The sequence below is a fragment of the Eulemur rufifrons genome, chromosome 28 (assembly GCF_041146395.1).
Source record: "Eulemur rufifrons isolate Redbay chromosome 28, OSU_ERuf_1, whole genome shotgun sequence".
NCBI lineage: Eukaryota > Metazoa > Chordata > Mammalia > Primates > Lemuridae > Eulemur > Eulemur rufifrons.
In genome coordinates this window covers 51213065-51238697 of record NC_091010.1, presented here as the reverse complement: position 1 = coordinate 51238697, position 25633 = coordinate 51213065, and the positions used below count along the sequence as shown (strand labels likewise).

Below are 25633 nucleotides of genomic sequence, written 5' to 3'. Positions count from 1 at the left end.
TTGCCTTCAAATAGAGTTCAGAAAATATGATTCCAGAATAATCAGCTAGTTTCCATAATATAGGACCAAATTATTGACCAAAGATTTTTGGTTTCTTGGGTGTCTGGGACCTGTGGAACTTTACCACATATTTTAAACACTAAAGACATTTTTTAAAAAAAAATCCAACTTACAGACTTTATTTCGGGTGCTTAGTTCACAGTCCCTTATTTACCTAGCATGAAGAAGAGCCGCCCACTCAGCAAAGGGCCAGCAAAGAGACTTACTGTTGGTTTCATGCATCAGACAGCGGGAAGAAGAGGGAAACAAAAGGGACACGTATCTTCTTGGTGTCCTCTCCTTTTTTCATTTCTCCTGCTTAAATCTTTAAAACCTAAGTTTGAGTTCCATTTCTACCACTCACTGGGAACTGACATTAGACTCAAAATTCTTGCAGTTACCAAGACTTCTGCTCAGAGGTCCCAGCCCATACACATGTGGATGGAAAACTTGGGTATTGGTTCACCTGGGTCATTTCATGGAAGCTCCCCATGGGATAGCAGAAAATGAATAGGTATAGCAGATTGGGTTATTGTTCTCAATTCTTCATGCCCTTCCTATATTGGGATTATTTACCCACATCTTTGTTATGTTACTTAGTATTGTCTTGTGCCAGAGTAGAGTCTATTCCTCTAGCCATTGATGTTGGACTTGGCCATGCAATTTTCTTTAGTCAACAGAATGTCGGTGAAGGTCAACAAAATGATGATTGTGAATCCAGGCCTTAGAGACAGGCTGTTCTGCTGGCCTCACTTGGAATTCTGCAATCTACCAGGAAAAAAAAACATACGCTAGGTAGCTGCTGGTCTCAGAATGATGCTAACTGATGGAACAGACTTGAACTAGCATCCAGCCCAGCCCAGCAGAGCTTGGTCAGTCCTGACTGAGCTCAGCCAAACCATAGCCAACCTGAAGACTCAAGAATAAAACAGTAAACCACCTTCTAAAAAAGTGATTCTTTTTTTGGTCATGTAGCATGATTGTTAACAACAGTTGATGGATACAATAGGTAGAAAACTTCCCGAACAGAGAAAGCTCAGCCAAGTATGTAGCTTTGATGTACAAAAATACATTTATTTTCAACAATTTCAAAACCACTGTCTTTTTTTTTTACAGTAGAAATATTCAAGTGGAACAATAAAACCAAGAACAGTATATGTACATATACTGTATATATAGATATGACTCATGCATTTGTATTCCAGTATTTAGTACAAGTATTGCAATGGTTTGCCCCATTTAACCCTTGAAACAAAAAAGCAGGATCTTTAGAAATATTCCTAATACTGATCTATGCTGTAGCCAGCCAGATTTCTCTATATCACATTCTCTCTGTTTCTCAAAGTAGAATGGGAACAACATCCCACAAAAATTAACGGGTACAAAATGTGGTCTTTCCTCCCAAATATATACAGTATATCATTTTTTTTTTTTTAAACAAGTGTGCTGAGGCTAAGCCTGAAAATAAAAACAACGCTTACAGCATGGCTTAAAGTGACCCTACGGAAAAGAACTGGTATGTGTAAATGTGTAAGGGGCTGAGGGGCTGGAAAAGCTAATCGGCTTTGAAAGCCACTCACCCCAGAGGCAAGAACTACTTTAAAGGGAACTGAAGGCAGACATTTGACTTTAAGGAAGTTGTGTACATCTGACAAGCAAATACCACAGCTCTGCTAAAATCGCCTTTGACTAATATCATTAACGGCTAGACCCCTATTTGGCCTGCAGGGTTTGCAAGGACTCAGGATTTCACAAATCCACTTCCCTCCCAACCTCTATAACCCTTCCCATGCCAAGAAACACTCACTGGGCTTTACCTAGTGTCCAGGGGACTTTTCTGAGCTGAGAGTAGCCTGAGAATTCACCCTAAGCATTATCCATTTTCAGAGTCCAATCAGAAAATGCATTAATTGCCATTTTTAGATCCATTGCCTGGCTTTTTTAGAGAAAAGTATTTTCTCAGGCTGATAAACACCTTGGGCTTTTTCCTTTTAGAGAGGAAGCGTTTTTTCCCCGTCTGGGTCTCCGTTTGAAGTCTCTAGTGGGCCTCATCTTGCAACTTCTTCCGTGTCGTTGTTGGAACAAAAATGACCCCCCATGTTCTATGATGTCACTGGAGTCCTTCCTTAATCAACTGCCCCACAGAAGCCCTCCCCCGCCCCCCTTTATATACACAAGTAGAAACCAGCCACGGCGTGGACAAAGAGATGCAAGAGGTAAGTGGTACAGACAACAGGGGAGCATCCAGGCCCAACACACCAAGCAGGCCTGGCAGGTTGGTCAGCTCTGAGGGTCGGTGTGTAAGCCAACACACGCATCTTTCTTTTTTCTGTTTTCTTTTTTACTAAACATTAAATTATTTCTCAGGAAATAAAAAGCTATTTACATTGTAATTATATACACAATAAGCCACCTGTAGCCTCGCTATTGACATGCACAAGGCAGGGCCTCTCTCCTAAAGGTGTGCGTGCTTTCTGCAGCTGCGCCCACTCCCCACCAACCCACCTCCTGCGGATCTAACTGGGAAATGGTTTGTGTTGTATGTGTGTGTGCTGAGGGAAGGGTCTTGGTGATTTGGGGGGAGGTGGGAGGTTAACAAAAAGCCAACCCAACTTAAATAAAAAGAAAGAGAGAATGCAAGAAAAAAGAGAGTTTTTATGCTACCAATGGCAGAATAAAGCAAGGAGGCTGTGGGAAGATTCATTCTTTGCCCTTAGCACAAATATAGCCATTTATTATTTTTGTCTCATTTGAATCAGCTAAGAATGCCTCTTTCTCCCAAAGCTAAGCATCTTCCTGCTACTTATGAAGGGGCCCTTGGTAAACAAAAGGTAAAAAAAGACATTTTCATTTTTCCATAATAACAGTAATAGTAATCATCAAAAATAAAAAGTCAGAAAGGTGGTTGACCACGTGGCTTGTTGGTATTAAACACTAGTGCAGTTGGGGATCTCCTTTGTGCTTTCACTGTTTGCAATGGTGGCGATGCCTCCTGCCCGGAAGAGAAGACACAAAGAGAAACAGGTGTAAGTTCCACAAGGGCCAGGATCTTTGATTTATTCACTGCTAAACACTGAGCAAGCTATGACAGGTGCCTAATAGGTATTTAATAAATAGGGCACCTGCACAGTCTTACCTGTCTGCTCACTGGCTTATCTCATCCATGCTTAGTGTATGCCACCTCCCACGGGCACCTACCAGCACACGGGTAGGATCAACACACTGACTGCCATCTTTAACGCTAACAAGAGTAATAGCCAAGATGTATTGAAACTTACTATGTGGCAGGCACTGTGCTAATGACATAATCACAGCAGTCTTAGAAGAGATTCTTAGCTACTATTAGAAATATAATAGAAAGAGAACGGGATCTATTATTCCCATTTCACAGATGAGGAATATGAGGCAGGGAGGTTACAGAGCTAACAGATTAGCAGAACAAGGAAATGGACCTAGGGCACTCTGATGCCAGATTCTGCATTCATGTGATTATTAATAAGGACAAATAATGCTTTTGCTTTATAGAAAAAGAAGAAAAAAGTCCAAAAGTAATGGATAGTTGGCCTCATCCCTTCCCCACCTAGAGCCCAGTGCTTCCAATCTTGATTGACGTTTTTTTTTTGAGACAGAGTCTCCCTCTGTTGCCTGGGCTAGAGTGCCGTGGTGTCAGCCTAGTTCACAGAAACCTCAAACTCCTGGGCTCAAGTGATTCTCCTACCTCAGCCTCCTGAGGAACTGGGACTACAGGCATGTGCCACCATGCCCAGCTAATTTTTCCTATGTATTTTTAGTTGTGGAGCTAATTTCATTCTATTTTTTTAGTAGAAACGGGGTCTCACTCTTGCTCAGGCTGGTCTCGAACTCCTGAGCTCAAACGATCCACCCACCTCGGCCTCCCAAAGTGCTAGGATTTAGAGGCGTGAGCCATCACAAGTGGCCTTGATTGACTTTTAAGGGGGAAAAAAAAATCTGCCAATTTAGTGAGGCCAGAGGTGGCAGACAAATTTTCAAACATGATTATATCACTATAGCCAATTGCTTTTCCTCACCCTCCAGTCCAGTCCTTCCTAGCACGGGTGAAGTGGGCTGATGGACCTAGCGGTGGGCGGACAGAGGACACAGGAGCTTGGTGGTACAGGCACACATACCTATGACTCGGGTGTCCAGCTCTTTGTCCAGCAGCTCCTCGGGCTCGGTAAAGTCACTGAGTGTGATTTTGGGAGCGTTTTCACTTTGGCTCACTGACCCAATCATCTCCTGCTCCTTGTCATGTTGGACTTGAGCATAGATGTTAATCCAGGGGATTTTCCTACATGAGGCAGGAGTAAAATCAGATTAAGATCACAGGGCATGCCAGACTTGGCCAATTGGAAATCCTGGGTGAGAGGAGAGGAATAAGCTATTAACAGGAAGATCCAGTGTCAGGGAAAGGTATGGGTCACCCAGAGACACTGTGGTCCTGAGGCCAAGGAACACAGGGCCACCCAGAGACCCAAATGCCCAGGGAAGCTGTAACCACAGAACTCCCCCAGAAATGCACCTTCTCCTGGGATAAAAGCCAAGCAGGTATAAATAAAAGGACAATGCTGCCGGTTGGTTAGGCACTAAAACCCTTAAAATATTTACCTGTTACTAAGTTTTTAAAGGAGCTGGACTTTGAGACTCATAGGTTTGTACACAGTGAAAAGACATCTTTTTCTAAGATTGCACCAATTGAATCAATTCACATTGGCTTCTTTTATGAATAGCTAAGAAATAATAGACTCATAGCCATTGCTACAATTTTCAAAGCACCACTTGTGGACCAAGTATCTTAAATACTTAGAGAGTCCATCTTCTTATCTGTTCAATAGGGATAATAGATTTTTTAAAGGATTGTAGAGAGAATTAAGGAAAGGATTAAGAGAAGCTAAATAACTCCCTTCAAAGACACAAAAGTAGTGGATTTGGAAACACGAGGAAGGTTGGGTTGTGGCTGGAGGAGTGGTTCAGATTGAAATCTTGTTGGGGCATTCGTGTGCTGACCCATCCCCATCACCTCCTGACCCATTGTGTTCCAGCCTCTGTAGTCTCCTTTGAATTCCTCCAAGCCAGCACTTCTCAAACTTTAATGTATTTAGGCATCACCCAGAGTCATTGTTAAAATGTTAATTATGACTCTCCAGGTCTGGACTGGATGGGTTGAGATTCTGCATTTCTGCCAAGCTCCCAGTTGAGGCTAATGCTTCTGGTTGGTTGGAGACTCAAATTTTGAGTTGTCAAACTCCAGCACAAACTCCCACATCTTGGGGACTTTGAATCAACTATTCCCTCTGCCTGTAACACAATTCCCTCCACTCTTCTCCTTCAGAGCTTGGCTTACGTGTTATCTCTGAGAGGCTGTGCCTGACCACCCAATCTCCCCTGTTATAAATATATAATTAGGGATAATATCTACACAAGATATAAATAAGGCATTGGTTTAAGCTGATGTAATAGCCAATGTTTACCAACTTGCTTTCTGTCTCTCTCTCCCACTAGGCTAAAAATCCCATGTGGGTTTTCCATCTTCACTGGTATACACTTCATTTAGCACAGTGCTTGGCATATGGTTTACATTCATTAAGAATTTATTGAATAAATGACCTTAAAGCCTGTGCTCTTTCTACTTTACTATACCATATTCTTCAATCAAAACACTACATCTTTATCTTAGAATATCACTTCTAGAAGAGACCCTTCTTACCTCATCAAAGGATGGGGTAAAATTGGACTAAAGTCCAGACATTTCAGGAAGCCAATTACTGGCATAGATGTCATTAAAACTTGGGACATCTGACACCCACCTCCATCTAGGCCATTCCATGCATTTCTAAGGGAGAATCCCCCTGTTGTCCCGGTGCCAGCCAGTCCCCTCCCCACTCTAATCCCAAATGAGCCAGAATGCAGAAACATTTAATAAGATTTTCCTGTAGCTAATTCAGAAGAAAAAATTCTGAAAATAGGTTTAAAACATGTAGCATTTTCTACCTTTCCTTTATGTTCAGTTTTCATGACTTTAATGTTTGCTTTCCATACATTAAGGGAGGTGAACCCACGATGCCTACTGGTCTAAACCAGCTGAATATAATTTACAAGAACCTTAACTGAATAGAATCTGTGTGAGGCAGCAAACAGCAGGCTCTTTGAACGTGGGTAATTAAAAATTCATGTTGGCCCTTACTTTCTTTTTATCTAGATAGAAATGCAGTTTAATGACTTAGATTCCTTCCAATCATAACAAAACACATCGCTCGTGAATGGCGTGATCGACTAATACTGGTGCGGTGCAGGGGTGGTCAAACCGTTCCTAATCACACGAGCCTGTGTGCTTCAGAGTGGTAGCCAGGGCTTGCTGCCTCCCCTTTCCCGCTTTGCTAATGATATCTATGGGGATTTGGATAAACTTGCCCCCATAAAGATTGTCCACTTTATTTTAGTTTCCAAACAACGCATCTAAAAACTGGCATATTTTTCATCTTTTGCACATAGATGGTTGGAAGGGAATAAATTTTATATCACAATTTGCAACATTTAAAAAAATTGTGAGGTTGCTTTTATTTCTTGACACATCCACTTGGGGGACTATTGAGAATGTAAGTCAAGTCTGAACCTTGCTTTTGCATATGAGAAAGGTAGGAAATGAGGCGATCAAGAGATACGTCTTGGACCACATATTCATGTAGGTTTAAATAAGAAGGGTAATATGGATAGGCCCAAGTCTCCCCACAAAAATTTTTAAAAAGATAAAAACCAAAACCAGTTGCAATTTGTATTTGTTTGCTCCAGCTATCATGAGTGTTAGAAGCCCGTGGGAGGAAATTTAGAGAGAGCAAAGTAGGCTTTGGATGGTGATGAAAGCCCTACTGAAGAAATGGCTGGAAGGAATAGAAAAGCTGAAACATTCTCTTGGATAATCAGAAAAATCAGATCTACAGTTATGGAAAGAAAGCCTGTCTTGTTAGGCATTTTTCAGAAATTAAAATCCATGTCAATTATATTGCTGGAGATGCTGGAAAACAGCAGTCACCATCCAAGAGCAAGCTGGACTGTGAGAGGCAGGCTGATATTTACCTAAAGGAAGCTTGAGGCTCATGATAACTCTATTCTCCTTCTCACTGTTAAGTGACCACTTGGGACATTGAGATCATTTTCAGTGCCTGGCCACAGCAGGCACTCAATAAATATTTGTGGAGTGAATGAATGGTTTCATGAGTTAACTCTGGCAATTACAGAGAGGAAGTTTTGGGTCTGAAAACTCAGAATGGCCAGTGATCTGGACACAGAACAGAAAGCCCACTGTGCTGTTCAACAGAGCATTTACTAACTATTTACATTTAAATTAATTAAAGTTAAATATAATTAAAATTTGGTTCCTTGGTCGCACTAGTGGCTATGGTATTAGTACAGATTATAGAGCATTTTTATCATTGCAGAAGTTCCACTGTACAGTAATGAAAGAAGCCAAGGAGCCTCTGGGAATCCCAGCTAGGAACCTGACCTTTACTTACTGCAAACTAGGCACCCTCCACGTGGCTGTCATTGGGGTACCATGTGAGAGGGAGGGAAAGGAGGCCAAAGAAATAAAAGAAAATCCAACAGAATGTCTACCAAAGGGCTTGAGCACTGGGAGGAAAACGTCCCCAAAAAGGGGCCAGAAAAATAAAGGTTAGCTGACAACTGGTTAGTCTTAGCTGATGCTGCTGTTATTCAATTTGATTGGTGTTTGTTTTCTGTAGCCTTAGCTACATGATACACTGTCAGGGACTTAGAAAGGGTTGGCTGATAATGAGGAACTATAAAGGTCGAATAGTTCAGAGATGCCACTACCTGGCATGGATTCATGTATTAAAGTATACATGTTTAGAGATGCCTGCACGAATAAATTGACTATCTAGGGAGTTTAAACATATTTATAAAGGAACAGAAACTTTCCAAATCACAGGACAAGTGATCCTTAAGTGTCCTTGCTTTGGAGCCACCTGACACAAATACCTCTTTGCAGGACTGTGATTGGCCCTCATCCTTAGCAACTATGGAGTCACAGGAGCCAGAGGTGACACATTTGGTTGAGTTGATTTTCAAGCCCCAGCAACCACCAGGCTTCCCCACAATCAAATCCTTAGATGAGTCAAAAGTTAAAATGTTCCCCGCAAATAATCGAAGTACATCTATGAATGGGTGTTGCCTTAACCAGATTGTTTACAAATTGAGCCTTTTCTCTCCAATTGTGACATAAAGGTTTTTCCTCTCTTCAAAGGGAGCAGGGACAGGTGGGTTGACAAAATCTTGATCCAAGAGGACATGAACTTACATACTGGTCTATAAATTAAGTGGGGAAGTAAATCTCTGTCTTTCTAGTGGGCATGGAGGGCGTTGATAAGATTTCTGCTATTGTGGCTAATGCTGAGAGGTATGTTGAGTAAAACTGGCACTTTTAAGTAACTGAGATACCCCCGACCAGAGCGCTAAGCAGGAAGGAGGAGGACAGAAACAGTCCTTTACCACTGGTCTCTACCAAAACCTAAAAGCATCACCTTCAGTTCCCAGAAAGAGTCCCAGGACCAAGTGGTGCTTTCACAACTCATATGATTATAATAGTATTTTTACTTCACCCCGGATTCCTCAGAAGCACATCTTTATGACACTGATAAAATTTTTGAGAACCTACTATGTCCCAGTTTATGACACAGAAGGTATCTTTGGAAGACATGCTCTTTGTTATCTATAATAGCTTAGCTTTGTTGACTAGTATATATTATAGATATTATGACATTTCAACCATATAGCAAACCTATAAAGTTATTCTTTTTATCCTCATTTTACTGATGAGGAAACTAGGGCTTAGAGATAGAAATACTATTGCCTAAGGTTACAAATGCTAAAAGTTAAAATTGGATCTGTCAGATTTCAGAGTTCATACTCTTAACCAATATACTTCCAGGTAGGAGTATTACATAGTTTAAATATTGGTACAGAATATGGATTTCAATTTTTTTTTGTTATAAGTGTCTTATTATACCATCTCTCCTGTGGCTTTTAAAAATAATTTAAGAATATGTGTGGAGTTTAGTTTCCCTGATCAATATCCCTTTAGAACAGGAGAAATAGGGAGAGGGATGAAGGCTGAATATTTTTTAGCATATACCTTTAAACAGAGATACTGGATAGCAGCAAAAGGCAATGTGAAAATGCATGTGTGTGTCTGTGCATGTATCAGATTTTAGCTGCATTTTCTCTACTTAACCACTCTGAATGGGGAGTTGACCTGTATAAAAAGATCTTCTGACTCTTTGAGACCTTACTTTAGAAATTGGGGTGAGGTTTTAAAACCCCTAACCCTTCTCTTGAAGAGAATAAATTAATTTCATAGGCCAGGGATAACAGATCATCACATCCATTTTCTCCTGATTCCCAGGGGCACTCACCTAATGTCAGCTGTGTGACGTACATAATGACTTGAACCCCTGGCTTCAGCTCAAATGGGATTTGCCCAACTCATTATACCTATAAATTGGATGGAGTTCTGATTCTTAAACCCATTTATTCCCTCTGACCCTCAACTATTTCTGCTTTTCCCCAATGTCAACAGAGCTTCAAGGAGAATTAAAATCAAATTCTTGAGATGAGTTTAGGAAAATTAGTTAAAGGGAGAATCATCTGCAATGAACCTAGCTCAAGATCTAAATTAAGCACATACCTTTTAAACTTGTAGATCAAAAACACAGCCAGGCCAACAAACACCACTGACAAGAGCATAAGCATGGCTGAGCTGCTATGCCCAGCACTGGAGTCCACCAATGGAGCTAGGAGGAAAGAACAGACATACTCACTTGGAAGACAGACATACTCACTTGGAAGCTATTAGCTGGAGGGAGTACCCAGTGGAGAAAGGAGACCACTGGTCTCCATCCTATGTCCAGTCTCCAGTTGCCCTGAGAGCTCTCTGGGCACAGGAAGCCTGGCTTCAAAGATAAGAATCATATCCCCAATGACAGCTTGTTGGGGAAAGTAAACTCCTCTGTTCTGCCCCAGTAAACTTGCTGTTTTTGGTTGAAATTGAACAATGTATGTCTGGCTGAGGGGAATGGAAAAAGGGCTCAAATGCTCTTTTTCCTGGACAGCCTGTGTGCCAGCCAGTATGATTACAGGCAGCCCACTGAACTTTTCGGTTAAATATAATGCAGAGTTTCATTCTCTTCCTCCATGATGTTCGGGTAGGTAGAACACCACTGGAAGGGCATAGCTGGACTTCCACATCTGAAAAGTCTTACAATTATAAAAACCATTTGGCACACAGACTCTCCCAGAGAGCCAGAAGTAGATGCCTAATGGGACATGCCTTTTTTAATCCTATCATAAATATACCAACTAGAGCTTTTCCCTGTTGCTACTTAGACTCACACAGTGTAAATTGGAAGGGGGTTTTAAAGTTATATTATCTAGTCTCTGATCTAAGATTCATGAAATAAAAAAATCATAGAAAAGAAGAGAGCTTGAGAACTACGCAACGTAATCCCACTATTACAGATAAATGATGAATGATAAATAAATGAACAAATAAATAAAGTCAAGACCCAAAGAAATTGTAGGTTTTCTCCAAAACTATGTAGGGATTTAACGGCAAACTCACTCCTCACACAGTCTTCCTGCCAGCGCCACAGGGAGTCTCCGGGAGATACATATGACTAATCTTTCTGAAGCGTAACTACACAGAATGGCCCTCCTCCAAAGTGAAGTGTTTGGTGATTATCTCCTCCCTTTTCTCTCTGGGATAACAGATCACCATACCCATTTTCCCCTGATTCCCAGCGGCACTCACCTAATGTCAGCTGTGTGACGTATACAATGACTTGAACCCCTGGCTTCAGCTCGAACTGTATCAAATTTTGGTTTAAAGCATTAAATAGTGTCTCTACAATCTAAAAAAAAAAAAAAAAATAAGAGAGAGATGTGATGATGCTCCCTCATGGGATAAGAAACCAGGGAAAAGATTAATAGGTAAAAAATGACCATGTTCAATCAGGAAACAGGATGTTGGAATATCTTTACCAATTTGGTTCCTGGAGCCTTGTGAAGCCAAGGAAGTACAACTGGCCCTTGAACAACATGGGTTTGAACTGTCCAGGTCCATTCATATGTAGATTTTTTTTCCAACTTAACATGGATAGAAAATGTAGTATTCAAGGGCTGGAAAACATGCATGTGGAAGCCTGAGTTTTCATAGATGTGGGTTCTGCAGGGCCAACTACAGGACTTGAATATGTGTGGATTTTGGTATATGCCAGGATTCTGGAACCAATCCCCCATGGATATGGAGGGATGACTGTAGTTTGTATTATTTGCTTATTCTGGAGAGGGAAGTGAGACAGAAAGAGGGGTGCCCATAATCATCTCGTAAAGTAGAGCTATAACAGGCTTAGGTGTTTCATTCAACTCCTAGATCAGTGTTCTTTCATCCATGCCTTTATTACCTACCGTAAGAAGATCTGTTATGGGTTCCAATGAAAGAAAGTCAACCCATCATTAGCTCTTTAATCTGATCAAGCAGTACACACAGGGGATGGAGGCCCCCGCCAGGATTAAAGCAGGCACGTACACCCCCAGCCCACTCCTCTGCTTTTTCTATCTTAGAGACAATGGGAGGCAAACATCAAAGCAGAAGCTGCCTCCTTTTTATGGGATAATTTTTCCTCTTTACTTTTCCCCGGCAAGTCTCAGAACACATAACATCGATTTAATCACTCTGTAATTCCCACATGAAAGCTGAGGCAGACTTAGGCTGTTGTCCCTAACTCTTATCTCGCTGTATGCGCCTTAATATCACAGCTGCTATTCATCACCGTAATTACCTATTTATCTAAATGGATGGATATTGTAGCTTCCAAATATAGTTCACACATGCCACTTGCTATTTCAGAATAAAGAGGTCTTGTAAAAGTGATGTATGCATTGAGAAGCTGAATTTATTTCTGGCCAACTTCAATATGCAACCCTGCAATGGAAGGGACTGTTTCATTTTCCAGAGAAACTGCCATTGCATCTGTGCTGCTCGAGGACTGTGGATGGAGATGGGGACAGGGTGATGGCCAGGTGAAGACCATTAGGGCACAGACGATGTCTGTACAATGATTACCTTGTATGGGAGCAAATGGGTTTGATTCATGCTGATTTCCTGCAGGCTCATTCTCACTTATTTCCACTTCTCCTGACTTAGCATCAAGGGAAGGCAGGGAAGGGTGAAACAGAGTGCAGTCAATAGGACCCCAGGAGGAGCAGGCAGTCAGAGGGAGAAACACCAGACTGGCCATTTCCCTACTCACAGGGAAGTGTGCAGATCACAGTATAGTTCTATATGCCCATTTGATAAGGGAGTGAATCACTATCCCTTTTGGAAAGACTGTTTCCTTAGTCAAAGCAAGATGAGGCAAACCATCCCTCTCCAAAGAAACATGTTTAAAAGTAGTTCATTTCTCCCCAGAATCAGAGCTTAAATTGGTGAGGATCTCTAGGGCCAGTACAGTTTAAAAACAAGAAAGACATAGTCCCAGGAACAGGTAGAGCAACTCAAATCCCACCCCCTCTCTCTGCTGCCTCCCTGCTTCACCCCAGGAGGGGTAACTAGCAGGGAGACATGAGCCAGGTGCAGGGCTGCCGGCCATTGGAATGGATGACCTTGGAGCTCCTTTCCTTCCTGGGTGACTGAATGCTCCAGTCAATTTACATTTGTGTTTATTCTGGGTAAGGCTGACTGGTCTTCAAAACCCTGTGTGTTGGGCAAAGACTGACAGGCTGGTGGGGCAATGGCAGAGACCCTGTCTCCCTTTTTGGCTGGAAACAGCTTTGTGCCCCCTTTGAGTGTTGGGTACCGCAAGGGTCCCAGCCGCGTCTGCTTCCCCTTACTTGTTCCAGGTCCCCTTCGTTGCCTTTCCTCCTCTCCGTCAGGTTCTTGGGGGGGAGGATGAACAGCTCTGCTGAAGTGGGGAGGCCAGGGAACACGGCAACCAGGATCTGGTCTTCCGGGACACTGGTTACCTGCAAAGATGTTTAGACAAAGAGTGAGGTCCTGGGAGAGCCGGCCTTCCCCAGATCAGTAACAAGGAGCAGGGTGCACAGCTCGAGGGCTCCTGTACATTTTTCAGATGCAGCATTTTAGGCACAGCCTCCAATATACATCCAGGCGTCCTTTCTGTTTTCCCCTAGATCTGCTAGGTAAAGAATTATTAGTTTCGCTGCCCCTTCTGCTCTCATATACATTTTTACAGAAATTAAAATAGTATCACAAATGATTTTCAAACCATTATTTGCTGAGAACATTTGCAAAAGTTTCTTCCATATTTTCCATTTTTCTGCACTAAGAGAACTAGAGCTTCTAGCTAAAACACAGACTGGCTGCAAATGAGGAATAAAGAGTCATAAACAAATAGGGAAAGATGCAAATTTAAAGAAAGCAGAGCAGCACTTCTTTTCACTTATGAAAGCAGGATTTTTTTTTTTTTTAAGTTTAATAGCTAATATTGGTGAGGCTGCAGTGAAGGAGGTTCCCTTGTTTGGTGCTGGTAGCATTAACAATTGATACATATTGCCAATTTGTTTTCCAAAAGACTTACTTTAAGGCCATAAAAATATGCAAACCCTTCATTCAGTAACTGTAACTTGGCAAGTTTGTCCTAAAGACACGATTGGAAACACAGGAAAAGCCATATGGAGAAAAAACTGCTCACAACATTATTTATAATAGCAAATAAATGGGAAAAACTCAAGTTTTCAAAAAAATTAAATAAATACTGGCATTTATTTAATAGCTGATAGTATATAATTCTGTAATTAAGATGATAATGAGTACTATGAGGCAACATGGAAAAATACTTACAATAGCTGCCCTCTGATCTATTTCCTTACATTTCTTGGGTTACAACGCCATAAAAATCCAAATGTACAGAAGAGAAAATAACAAAATACTAAACTTTGTTAAGAGGCTGAGATTATGAGTGAATTTTTCTATTTCTGAGTGCTTAGTAAAAGGATTATATTGCTTTTCTAATAAAAACTTAAAAGTAAGCTTCTGTCTGAAGGCGAATTCTTAAAGAAAACAGGACTGTGAGTTCTCCCCCTGTAAAGAGAATGCTTATTCTTTCCTATGTGCCTCCTGAAAATCTTTTATCCAGAACAACACCTCTTCTGCCTATCCAAATACGATATATATTAATCATTTGTGGTTCAGCTGAAATGCCCACCTCCTCCAGGAAGTCCCCTGTGACTATCTCTGCCCACAGTAATCTCCTCCACTTCAGACTCCCACCCCAGTTACCACCAGATTTCCATGTCCACCACAATTCAGGGACATAGATCGTGTCCACTGTGACATACGATTACATCTGGTGTGTACAGTCTTTCTCTGATAGGTTCTTACTGTGTGCTTGCCCACACATTCCTGGGGGTCTTTGTGGCTACCTCACTGTTCCAAAAGATGTTTGATGAATTGAATAGAAGCAAAGGGGCTGATGTTTTCCCATTTGCTCAGCTCTGATTCCTATGTGGAACTGGGATTGGAATTCATTCTCGGGGTGGATATGAGAAAAGTAAGAGAGGCAGTTTACAGGGAGATAAGCAGCACCCGTGAGAAGCCTGAAAAGTCCACCAGCCAGCAAGGCATCCTTTTGGAAACCCAAGGTGGTCTGCAACACGCCTCAGTATTCCTGCTGGGGGACGTGAGCCTCAAGGAGCTGGAAGTCTCAGTGCTGCTCAAGTCCATGGGGCAGGAAGGCCTTACCCTAACCTTCCAGGGAAAGCAAGTCTCAGAACACCAGACGTAGGGACAATATGCAGAGAATCACCCAATGGAGTGAAGGGGGCAAGCCTTGGCTGGAGTGACCCTTTGTCTCAGAAAAGAGTAATCTCAGGGAGCGTCAGTCAATCAAGGACTCTGCAGGGACCCTGGAGCTGTGTATCTAGATTCACTTAGTCCCTTCCAAAGGGACTTGTGAATGATTAGTCCTCGTGAGGTTTGAGACATATGAATCAAATGACATAATTATTATTATTTAATAGTAGTATTATGATAATTGCTAAGTTATGTCTTTAAAAGCTAGTAAGTTTCTAATAAATGAAACCATACAAAATATAATTCTGGATGCCTCACAATCAAAGACATATACTATGCTCTGAATATTTGTGTCCACCCACCCCCAAATTCATATGTTGAAACTTAATTATCAGTGTGATGGTGTTAAGGTGGAGTCTTTGAGAGATGATTAGGTTGTGAGGGCAGAGCCCACACGAATTGGATCAGGTCCTTATAAAAGAGACCCCAGAGAACTGCCTTGCCCTTTCCACACAGCAAGAAGGTGCCATCTATGAACCAGGAAATGGACCCTCACCAGATATTCAATCTGCTATAACATTGACATGAGACTTCCAAGCCTCCAGAATTATAAGAAATAAATTTCCATTGTTTATAAGCCACCCAGTTTATGGTATCTTGTTATTTAGCAGCCCAAACAGACTAAGAGAGCATACACAGAAATCTCATTTTCATCTCTTTCTATGAACAATCTCTTTGCAAAAAGATTTCAAAGTAGTTACTCTTATAGACAACTCCCCACAGGAGTGCTCTTAAATCCTTGTCTGTTACCTATTCTCCTTCCTTTCTGTTGGCTCCTTCTCCATGCCCTTCCTGCATCTTTCTCCTTGGCCTCAGGGAGCATCTGCAGTCACATCTGCCCCCGCCCTGGGGAGCCTGGCAACCTCCACAGCCTCAGCTCTTACCTCTCTACCTCCAGGTTGAACCTCTGCTTCATCTGCAGACCCGTCTTTTCAACTCTCCTGGTCCTCTTCACCCCATTGGTTTTCTCAGATGCTCCAACTTACATTGGAAAGGCTGAGCCACTATTGTTTCCCAAGCATGTTTCTCCTACATAATGCTCATTTTGATTAATGGCAAGGTCATCTCCTACGGACTCTTGTAATCAGAAAGCTTCTCCCTCCTCTCATTCACACTACATTTTATTACTCACCAACTCTATTGTTCGACTTCCTAAGTAGCCTTTGAATCTTTCCTCTTCAGGGTCTTATGTTCTCTGGCCTAGATCACTCCAGTGGTCTTCTAACTAGGCATCTTTTGTAAAATCTCTCTCCTATCCTGTTCCCTTCCCACCCCAGCCACCCATTACTCAGCACTGCCACTAGAATGGATCACAAATATAAATCCATCGGCAGAATTTTCTTCCTTAAATAAAAGAAGAAAAACAATACTTTTCATACTTTGCAGTGCCTATAAGGATAGATGCCAAGTTCCTTGTAGCTTTTCGGACCCTTCCCAATCTGACCTAACCACCCCAGATCAACTTTAGCCACAGTGTCCCTTATAACCTATAGATCAGCTGCATCAAACTCTCTGCCATTTCCCAAATATGCTGTACTCTCTCACTAGTCCATTGCTTTGCATATGCTGTTCCTTCTACCTGAAGGACACCATCCTTTCCCTATTAACTAACACTCATCCTTTAAAACACAGTTCAAGTAGCCCCTTCAAAACCATTTCAATAGTTTAACAAGTATTTATTGAATTGCAAATCTGTGCCAAACCCGCACTTCCACAGATAGAGCAATTCACACTTTTCTCTGTGCTTCTTGGACAAGCTGGCCATACCTCTACCTTAGAGCTGGTCACACATTAGCCTTATTTCTACATTTGAATTGATCATGTTTTATTCATTCTTATGTGCTAGTGCCTAGCTCTAAGAAAACAGTTAACCGGTCTACGGCCATATCACCCTGAATGCGCCCGATCTCGTCTGATCTCGGAAGCTAAGCAGGGTCAGGCCTGGTTAGTACTTGGATGGGAGAAAATAGTTAACCAAATCCTTTCACTTTCTCTAGGCAAACCTGATCTTGAGTTAGCTCTCTAACTCTGTCACGTTGCTGAAATGCTCTGTTTCCCGGCCTGTAGCCTTCTGAGTGCCCCATTATGGCCCATGGTAATCTTGTGAGTCTGAATGTCTGGTTAAGAAGATCCCTTTGGTGGGCAAAGAGCCAGCCAAGTGCATGATATTAGTATCGACTCAATGAATGGTTCATTAAAGGGATCAAGCCCCTGTCTCAAAAAAATTCAAGATAAATATTGGGCCAATTTCCATCTTCAAACACTGGACTGGACTCTCTCTCTCCTTCCCTCCTTTCCTCTGTCTCCCTCTGCCTTTCCCTCTCCCTTGCTCCTTCCTTTACTCTTTCTTCCCTTCCCTCCTTCCTTCCTTTACTCCCTCCATTCTTCCTTTCTCCCTCTCTTTTTGCAGAAAATTAATCTCTATCTAATTGTAGAATGGTGGTTTTGATCCATGAAAATGTATTCCAGACCACACCATTGAGTTCTTTTCTTTATTCACAAAGACTTACACAGAGATGAAGCCAACTTACTTTAACCAGAGCTCGCTTGATGACATTGCCAATATCTTGCCTCCACTCAGGAATGTCAGGATTGTGGTAATCCAGGTTAGGAGAGAATGACAAGAGCTGAGACTGGAAGTATTCTGCAGGGGAAAGAGTACGCAGGTGAGGCTGGGAGAGGAAGAAGCAAGGGGGTGATAGGGGAGGGGCTCCACAATCACTGTGCTTTAGGGGAAAGGTCTGCTCTTTCATGAGTCAGATGCTATTCTCAGCTTGTTTCTTGGCTTCTGGAAGAAAGTGGAATTTGGAGATTGGAAGTAGATTTGGGATTCTATCAGTTGTGTTAGTCACTAAGATCTCAAGCCTTTCCTCTTATAAATAATATTATATGAAATGAAAGAGAAGCGTGAAACTCTAGAAGGTGACTTCTGCTACTGTAAGTGACACTGTGCAAACCCAGCAAAAAGCATACACAATGAAGCCTCTTAATTTCTCCTTCCTCAGCCCCTTCGTCCATTGTGCTAGAATCTGCCACAGAGAATTAGAAAGTAGGTGGAAACCATGTATCCAGAGTGTAGCTCATGTTCAATTTCCTGACCTGGTTGGTAAGTACACGTTTATTCACTTTGTGGTAATTCAGGAAGCTAAACACTTGTGCTCTTTTCTGTATAAAATGTATACTTCAATAAAAATATTTGCTTAAAAAATAAAACCTTTCAAATGCCACGTGAAGAAGCTGAGCACAAGCTTGCAGAGATGTAGGGAAAGGAATTCACCTGGGGTGAGGCTAGAGAAATATGGTCTGAGTCAGAGACTCACATAGTTTCCTACAAACTTCTGGAAAACCACAGTGATAGTGGCTGTGTCCAGGGACCTGGGGGAGGTTGTGTGGAATGGAGGGAGAAGCATGATCAATTTCATTCAAAATAAATTTAATAATCAAGAATGGTTCTTCAGGATTGAGAACAGGATGGTGGTCCTATTCACCACGCTCCTGTCATTGTCTAAGTTTATATTCTTAGCTTCATTATCAAGCTTTTGCAGCCAATGATGTTAGACGCCCCAACAATTGAGAAACTACATATGGGTAGGTCATCTCATTACCTGAGCTATGAGTCCTACAAAGGCAGGGACCATGGCTCCTCAAACTTTTGAAATCACTGGTCCCCATTCTCACCAGAGTGGGTACTGTCTGTGTGTTGCAGAGACCTAATCAAGACATCTGATCTAGCTCCTTCTATGACAGTCTTTCCAGCTTAGCATTCCTTCAGCTCATGATACATGTTTCTGTCTAATGAGAACCCTAAACAGACTGTGATGCAGACACACCACAGGGGAGAACAAATACATGTCTGTGATATGGTTCCCTTATAACCTTAATTTCTACCTAGGAGGTAGGTTTGGATGGCTCTTATTGAGCTACATAATTTTCCTATGGCCTGGGGAATTTCTGAAGCAATCAGCGATTGCCACAAGGATTGGCAGAGGAAATCAGCTGGGCGGGAAGGAGCACCTCAGGACAATTTTCAGGGCTCACCATGAACTGCGATATCTTTTGTGTCCTGGATAAGGGCATTCCCAGCGGCCACCTGGACAGTGATGGTGTTGGTTCCCTCTGCAAGGAACATGTAGGAGATGCTGCTGTCCAAGGTGATGAGGGGCTACAAGACAGAGAAGTAACAACACCCATTCAGTCCTCTGTGGGATATCTTCCTTCCTTCCCTGTAAACCTCAGACTGTCAACTTGGAAAAGGAAAAAAAAAAAAAAAAAAGAAACTTTATACAGCTTCCTAAAACTGATTATTCTTCCAGTATCCAGGAAGAGTATTAACATACTTGAAATACATTATAAAAATGTTAATTCCAAGAGATGAGGATAAAACTAGTCATCCTGGATTTTGCATATCATTCTGTTCCTTCTCCTGGGGCAGAGTAAAAGCAGCTTTTAGAACCTGTTCCTGTTGCGTCTGGGAATAGATCATTTTTCTTCTCCCCCAATATCTTATGTAACTTGTACGTCCATCCTGTATTCCTGGACTAAAAGACCTTTCAGAATAGTGATCACATGTTATTTACTTCTGTATTGCCCACCCCAGGCATATTGTTTTCCATACAGCAGAAAATGTATGTAAATTGGAGGCACGGTCAGATTACTGACTTTTTGTTTTATTATATCTGTGTTTTCCACTGCAAGGCATTTTTACCATTTTAATAGGTTGGACAACATACATACTTGTGATCATTTTTTCATCTTTTTTTCCTGTTTGTCTCCTCGATCATCATAAGAGATAAGAACTTCTCAAGTATGAAGACAGAAATGGAATACAGTCATATCTCAGAATCCATGGGGGTTAGGCTCCAAGACCCCAGCAGATACCAAAATCTGCACATAACTCTAATCCCGCAGTAGGCCCTCCATATCTGCAGATTTTGAATCCTGAATATACTGTATTTTTGATCAGCATTTGGTTGCAAATGTGGAAACTGTGGATGGACATGGAGGGCAGACTGTATTTATTGAAAAAAAATCCATATATAAGCGGACCTGAGCAGTTCAGACTCATGTTATTCAAGGTCAACTGTAATTACATTATTTTCCTGGGAAAAAGGATCTTGATAAAAGCAGATGCATATTGGAGAGAAGAGAGTGCAGCTCCTGAGATTGTAGAGTCATTGCAGTCATTATTCAGTGGTCATCTTACAGTGGGTGCCCTCACAAGTTCCCTGCTGTTCGGAAGGTAAGACAACGTAACAGTAGGAGGCTGGTCTAAAGCAGCTGACAGGGATGTCACAAGTGCAGATGACAAGACTCCCTCTCTTCTTTGTGTGTCAGGAAACAACAGGATAGAGAGCAATAATGCAGCCCATTGAGTGGTGCACAGAGATGCCCCCTAATGGGGAGGTGTCTGGGCCAGCACTCCCACGGCACACTCACACGGAGCCCTGCAGAGGCTCCAAGATGCAGCATTCTCATGGTGTCCACACTGAAAACTGGAAATGCCTTTCTAGCCCAGAATTTTCAGCAAGTGCCTCTGAAACAATAATTTTAATTTCTTCTGCTTTAAAATTCTGTAGATCTATTTCATGATCGAACTGATGGCTGGAGATGGGCAGGATTGGAGATACTGCCCTAAGCTTCTGATATTTCTTTTCTGTTTGCTAAATGAAAGAAGCAAGAGAGGATGGAAAGAGATACACTACCTCCCTTAACTAAGGGCAAACCTCAGAGTTCAGGCATTCTTCCCCATGCTTAGGGCTGGGTGAAGTTACGCACAAGCGTGTGGCCTTCTGAATTAAATAATGATGAGGCGCAAGTAGGTTCTTCATGCATATAAAACGCAACAGACCAGTAGTGGGTGATTAGAATCCTGTTTTGAGAAAGAAGCTAGAGTCAAGCTGGGCTCAGCAGAGCAATGTCGGGCACGACCATGGGATGGAATCAGGGAGAAAACACGTGCCACAGAGTAGCCATCCCCAGTGTAACCAAAACAGTGACTTGAAACTCTGGCTCTGATACTGTTTTAAAGAATGACCTTGAGCAAAGTCTGTTCCCATTCTAGGCCTTAGTTCTTTACCTGTTGAATGAAGGGTTTGCCTTAGAAGATCTGTGAGGACTCACTCAGCAATGAGAATCTATAGGATGGACAAATCGCTTCAGGTAAGATTTCTAGTTCCTAGTGGTCAGCACATTAGGGTTTAGCCCTCAGAAAGCCCTCAGTAGCTTCACTACCTTAGTCACGTTCTTCATAAAGAAAGTGAGATACTTCTACACACCCAAAATGGCTAATACTATAAAACGATAATACCAAATAATGTCAAAGATGCAGAGCAATTACAATTCTCATACAATTTTGATGGGAATGGAAAATCCTACAACTACTTAGGAAAAAGTTTAGTTTGACATGAAAGTCCAAGAACTTTTTCCAAAGTGGTTATACCATTGCACATTTTTTGATTTGGCAACCATAATCCTAGGAATTTAGTCAAGAGAAAAGAAAACACATATTCCAAACCAAAACAAAACCAAAATGCTCATAGTAGCTTATTCATAACAGCCGAAAACTAGAAAGAGCCCAGGAATTCAACAGTAGGAAAATGAATAAATGAACCATAGTATATTCATACAGTGAATAGAAAAGAACAAATACTGTTATGTATATACATATATAAACAGTACCATACATAAAAGAATATATACTGTATGATTACATTTTTATAAAGTTCTAGAACAGGCAAATCTTATCTATGATGGAGAAAACAGAATAGTGGTTGGTTCTGAGAATTGGGGGTGGAAATTGACTGAAAAGGGAATAAGAAAACTTTATGGAATGATGGTAATACTATACACTTTGGTAGGAGTTTGGTTTACACAGGTGAATGTCTTTGTCAAAACTCAGGAAGTGGACACTGCAGGCTTGTGCATCCTGTTGTTAATACATTGTATACCACCAGGGGAGAAAAGTGTAAAGAAATATTGAACTATATAGTTAATGATTTTCAAGCTGAATCATTTAGGGCAGAGTATACAGGTATCTTAAATTTACTTTTAAATGAATAAAAAAGTCAAGATAGATTGACGGATGAATATAGGGATGGACAGACAGACATAGGATAGGATAAGCAGAGTAAATGTATTTGTATACTACGGGGTGGTGGGTATGTGGATGTATACTACACCATTCTTTCAACTTTTTAAAATTTTTCATAATGAAACACTAGGGTAAAAGTTTAAAAACAAGAAACAATCCAAGTGTTTTTATTTTTTCTGATTCCACGAGTTACTCTCTCTGACCACGACTGCATTACATTGCCCTTCCAGTTCGGTTTATGCCCTCAACCATCTCTCATCTTTTCCCACCTCTCACCAGCAGGCATTTTTCTCCCTTAACAGTTTTCTTTTCAGGGAGCTCTCACTACTTCCATGTCATCGTCTTCAGCTCTCAGCAGTACACACAGCCTCTCTCCTTTACCTGTGTGTGCTTCTAAAGACTCAGGGGTTGTGGTGCTATCCCGAGCAATGGCACCTCTTCTGGGAGGAGTGGAATTCCTCCTGTCCCAGCAGATTTGATCTTGTCTCCATCTGGCTGCTTCTCTAGGAGATCCAGGGCCCCAGCAGGGGGCTAGGGCTGCAGGACAGAAGGAATGCCAACTGAAGGAAGAGAGTGCGTGCCCTCCTGCCAGCCAGTCAGGGCACTGAGCCACAGCAAACAAACTGTGCTGAATGGGAACACTTGGTCCCCGGGTGGCGAGCTACAGATTCCCATGCTAGGGAAATGGCAGGAGCTAATTTTGTTTTCCAAATTGCTTTTGTTTTTCATCAGCTGTTATGGCAGCATGGCTGATTTCACCTTCCTTGCAAGCTGGAACACGCAACGGGATTCTTGACTTCTTCATCAGCCACCGATATCTGGTGCCCAATGCTAAATTAAATCAAGTATTTTAAGGTTCATTTACTCAAATACATTAGGCAAGCAGACACATTTATTAAGCCAGACCTCTGTTAATCCCAGCAAATTGGCCTTTCAGAGCCCCACAAATCCAACAGGCAGCTGATTGACTTCCCTGTCTCTGTGCTTCATCCAAGCTGCAGAGCCAGCCCACAGCAAGGGCCCTTAGAATAATACCTCATGTCCTGCCTAGGCTGTGAGCTACATCCCTGCCCACAGAGAATCCCTCATGTGCGACAGGTCACATATTATCCACTGAGCCCAGCGAGAAATCGACAAAGCTCTGAGTGACTATTTAGTTATGAGATTTCTACTTGACTAATGGAACAGGGAGCTTCGGGGAAATCTTTGGATGCAGCCTACACCGGTTTCCCAGACACAGTAAGCCAAGTTAATATCGCATGTTATAAAATCTCCACAATATAAAACGTACACCGTGCTAAAAGCTGCCATTCCCAAATTGGACAAACTATGCAATCACTGTGCTTGCCTTACTGAAAACCTACATGAGATTATATAGTAATGTATGAAAAGTGCTTATCATATGAAGTGGAAAGGCTGAATACATAATTGTGGATATACAATGTTTAGAATTATGTAAAAATCTTAAATACACAGAAAGACAAGAAAGAAAGCAAAATAATACGGTAGCTCTGTTATGACTACAGAGTTAATGTGAAAATTCACAGGTTAAAAAAATTACTTTTCCTCAAACACACACACACACACACACACACACTCACTTGGAAAGCACGTAACTGCCTCAAGCATCACTGTCCACGAATCTGGTTCTATCTTCTATCACCCCATCCTAAACCAGTGTTTCTATGACAAAATAAAAAATACCAGTTTATGTCATTTGTCACCTGTCATCTATCCTCTCCACCTTTCAGTTTTTTCTGCAGCTCCTGCCCAAATTAATCCTCTACTTTGGCTGAATCAGTCAACACAGAACATAACCATTCCCGAAGGCTTATCTTTACACACAAATCCCTTTCTCTCTTCTCCACCTCAAATCCACTATTCCTTCCATGCCAGTATAGGACAGACTTCATATGTGACTCACTCCATGGCCGATGAAGCCCACCTCCCTCGCCCCCAGGCTACTCCACATTCCTTTCGCTTACCTTCTTGGATCTTTTCTTGCATGTTAGTCTCATACTCTCAAGTAGATTATGTGTTTCTTGAATGCAACAAACAGAATTTACTGTGCTTTGTATTCCTTACAACATCTAGCACAAAATACAGGCTCTTGAAAAAGATCGAGGGAGGTGCTGGTGCAGGTTCACATCCCCCACTGATAGGCCTATAGGTCTAGGAGCCTGCAGAGAGGGACCTTGGAAATTCTTGCTCACTTCTGCTTACTTATACATCACACTTGCTCCCCAGTTATTGCATGTACATTCATCTTGCCTTCTCATCTGGAATATAATCTCCTTGAAGGTAGAAGAAATGTTGTATATACTTTTCTACCCCTAACAGAACCAATCAAAGGTCTGGTTATAAAGTAGGTGAGTCAATTGATTCTTATCAATAGACTGAATTAATTCAACTACATGAGTGAACTTATCCACTTCACCTAGTCACACACACACACGCAAATTACATACAAATATCCATAACACACCACCTTGCAAGGTTATTAGCCTAAGTGTTTTCTCTGTAAAATGGGATAATTTCTCTTTCATCAGTGATGTTCTGATGATTAAATAAAATAGTGTGTATGAAGATCCTAGTACACAGCCAGTACTCTGAATAAACACTCAGAATTAGTATTAGCTCCTTTTACAGGTCATTTTGCTAGTCAATGAGAAACAAGTAGTTCTAAAATCACAGCAATCACTATGACACTCAAAGACATTAATTAATTTTCTATCCAAATCATTAGATCAATTATTGGGCACCTTGGTCACCTTGATGCATTTCTGGCATTGTATTAGCAAAAACCCCCAAAACGTATCTCTTTCAAATGGACCGAACAACCATTTTTAGGGACGAGAATGTAATCTGTGAAACCAGGTCAGGTTTGTCACCTAGATGTAGATGCTATTGATGCAAATGATGAGCACAACAGTGACTAATATTTCCAAGTGCTTAAATGTGTTCTAAGTGCTTTATATACCTTTCTTTACTTAATCGTCACAGCAATGCTTGATCACGGTTATTACTTTTATTACTCAGACATCACAATCAATAAAACTGAGACTCAAAGATTTTAAATGGTTTGACTAAAGGCACATAGCAGAGAAGAATCTGTCTGGACTCCAACCTAGCTTTGTCTTATTCTGAAACCACTCTGTGCTGTTGCCTGTCATATATCACTCCCCCGGTTCTTTAGGAACAAAAGCCAACTAGGAAGACCTCTGAGATCTACCTGGGTATTTGTACAGCATTTCATTCTCAAGCTTATAGATAAAAATTCCTAACCAAGGGAATACCTCTAGTCATGATCAATTTAAAAAATAAAACTATAATGCCAGTAATTTAAAAATCACCCTCTCATAATATGACATAACATAGATTAGATAGGTATGTATGTAGGTAGGTAGGTAGATAGATGACAGAAATTGAGAGATGGAGAGATATAGGGTAGATTTCAAATATTAACTCAGTGATGTTCATGCATTAGATGTTAGTATCCTCACTTTAGAGAAAAGGACACTGAGACTCACACTAAACTATTTGTTCAAGCTAACACAGGCAATAATTAAAGAAATAGAAATTAGAATCCTAATAGCTTTGTT

At 41.5% G+C, this 25633-nt stretch overlaps 1 protein-coding gene across 1 annotated transcript in view; it reads right to left on the bottom strand.

Annotated features, from left to right (window-relative positions):
- Positions 1-1088: 1088 nt before the first annotated feature.
- SORCS3 (sortilin related VPS10 domain containing receptor 3) overlaps positions 1089-25633 on the bottom strand; it is a 561026-nt gene continuing 536481 nt past the window's right edge. The window contains exons 21-27 of the mRNA XM_069459773.1: positions 18980-19103; positions 17473-17585; positions 12961-13092; positions 10880-10979; positions 9758-9863; positions 4188-4348; positions 1089-3031 (exon numbers count right to left, since the gene is read on the bottom strand). Of these exons, the coding sequence (XP_069315874.1) occupies positions 2967-3031; positions 4188-4348; positions 9758-9863; positions 10880-10979; positions 12961-13092; positions 17473-17585; positions 18980-19103 (801 nt within the window). The 3' untranslated portion in view covers positions 1089-2966. The remainder of the gene's footprint in view (positions 3032-4187; positions 4349-9757; positions 9864-10879; positions 10980-12960; positions 13093-17472; positions 17586-18979; positions 19104-25633) is intronic.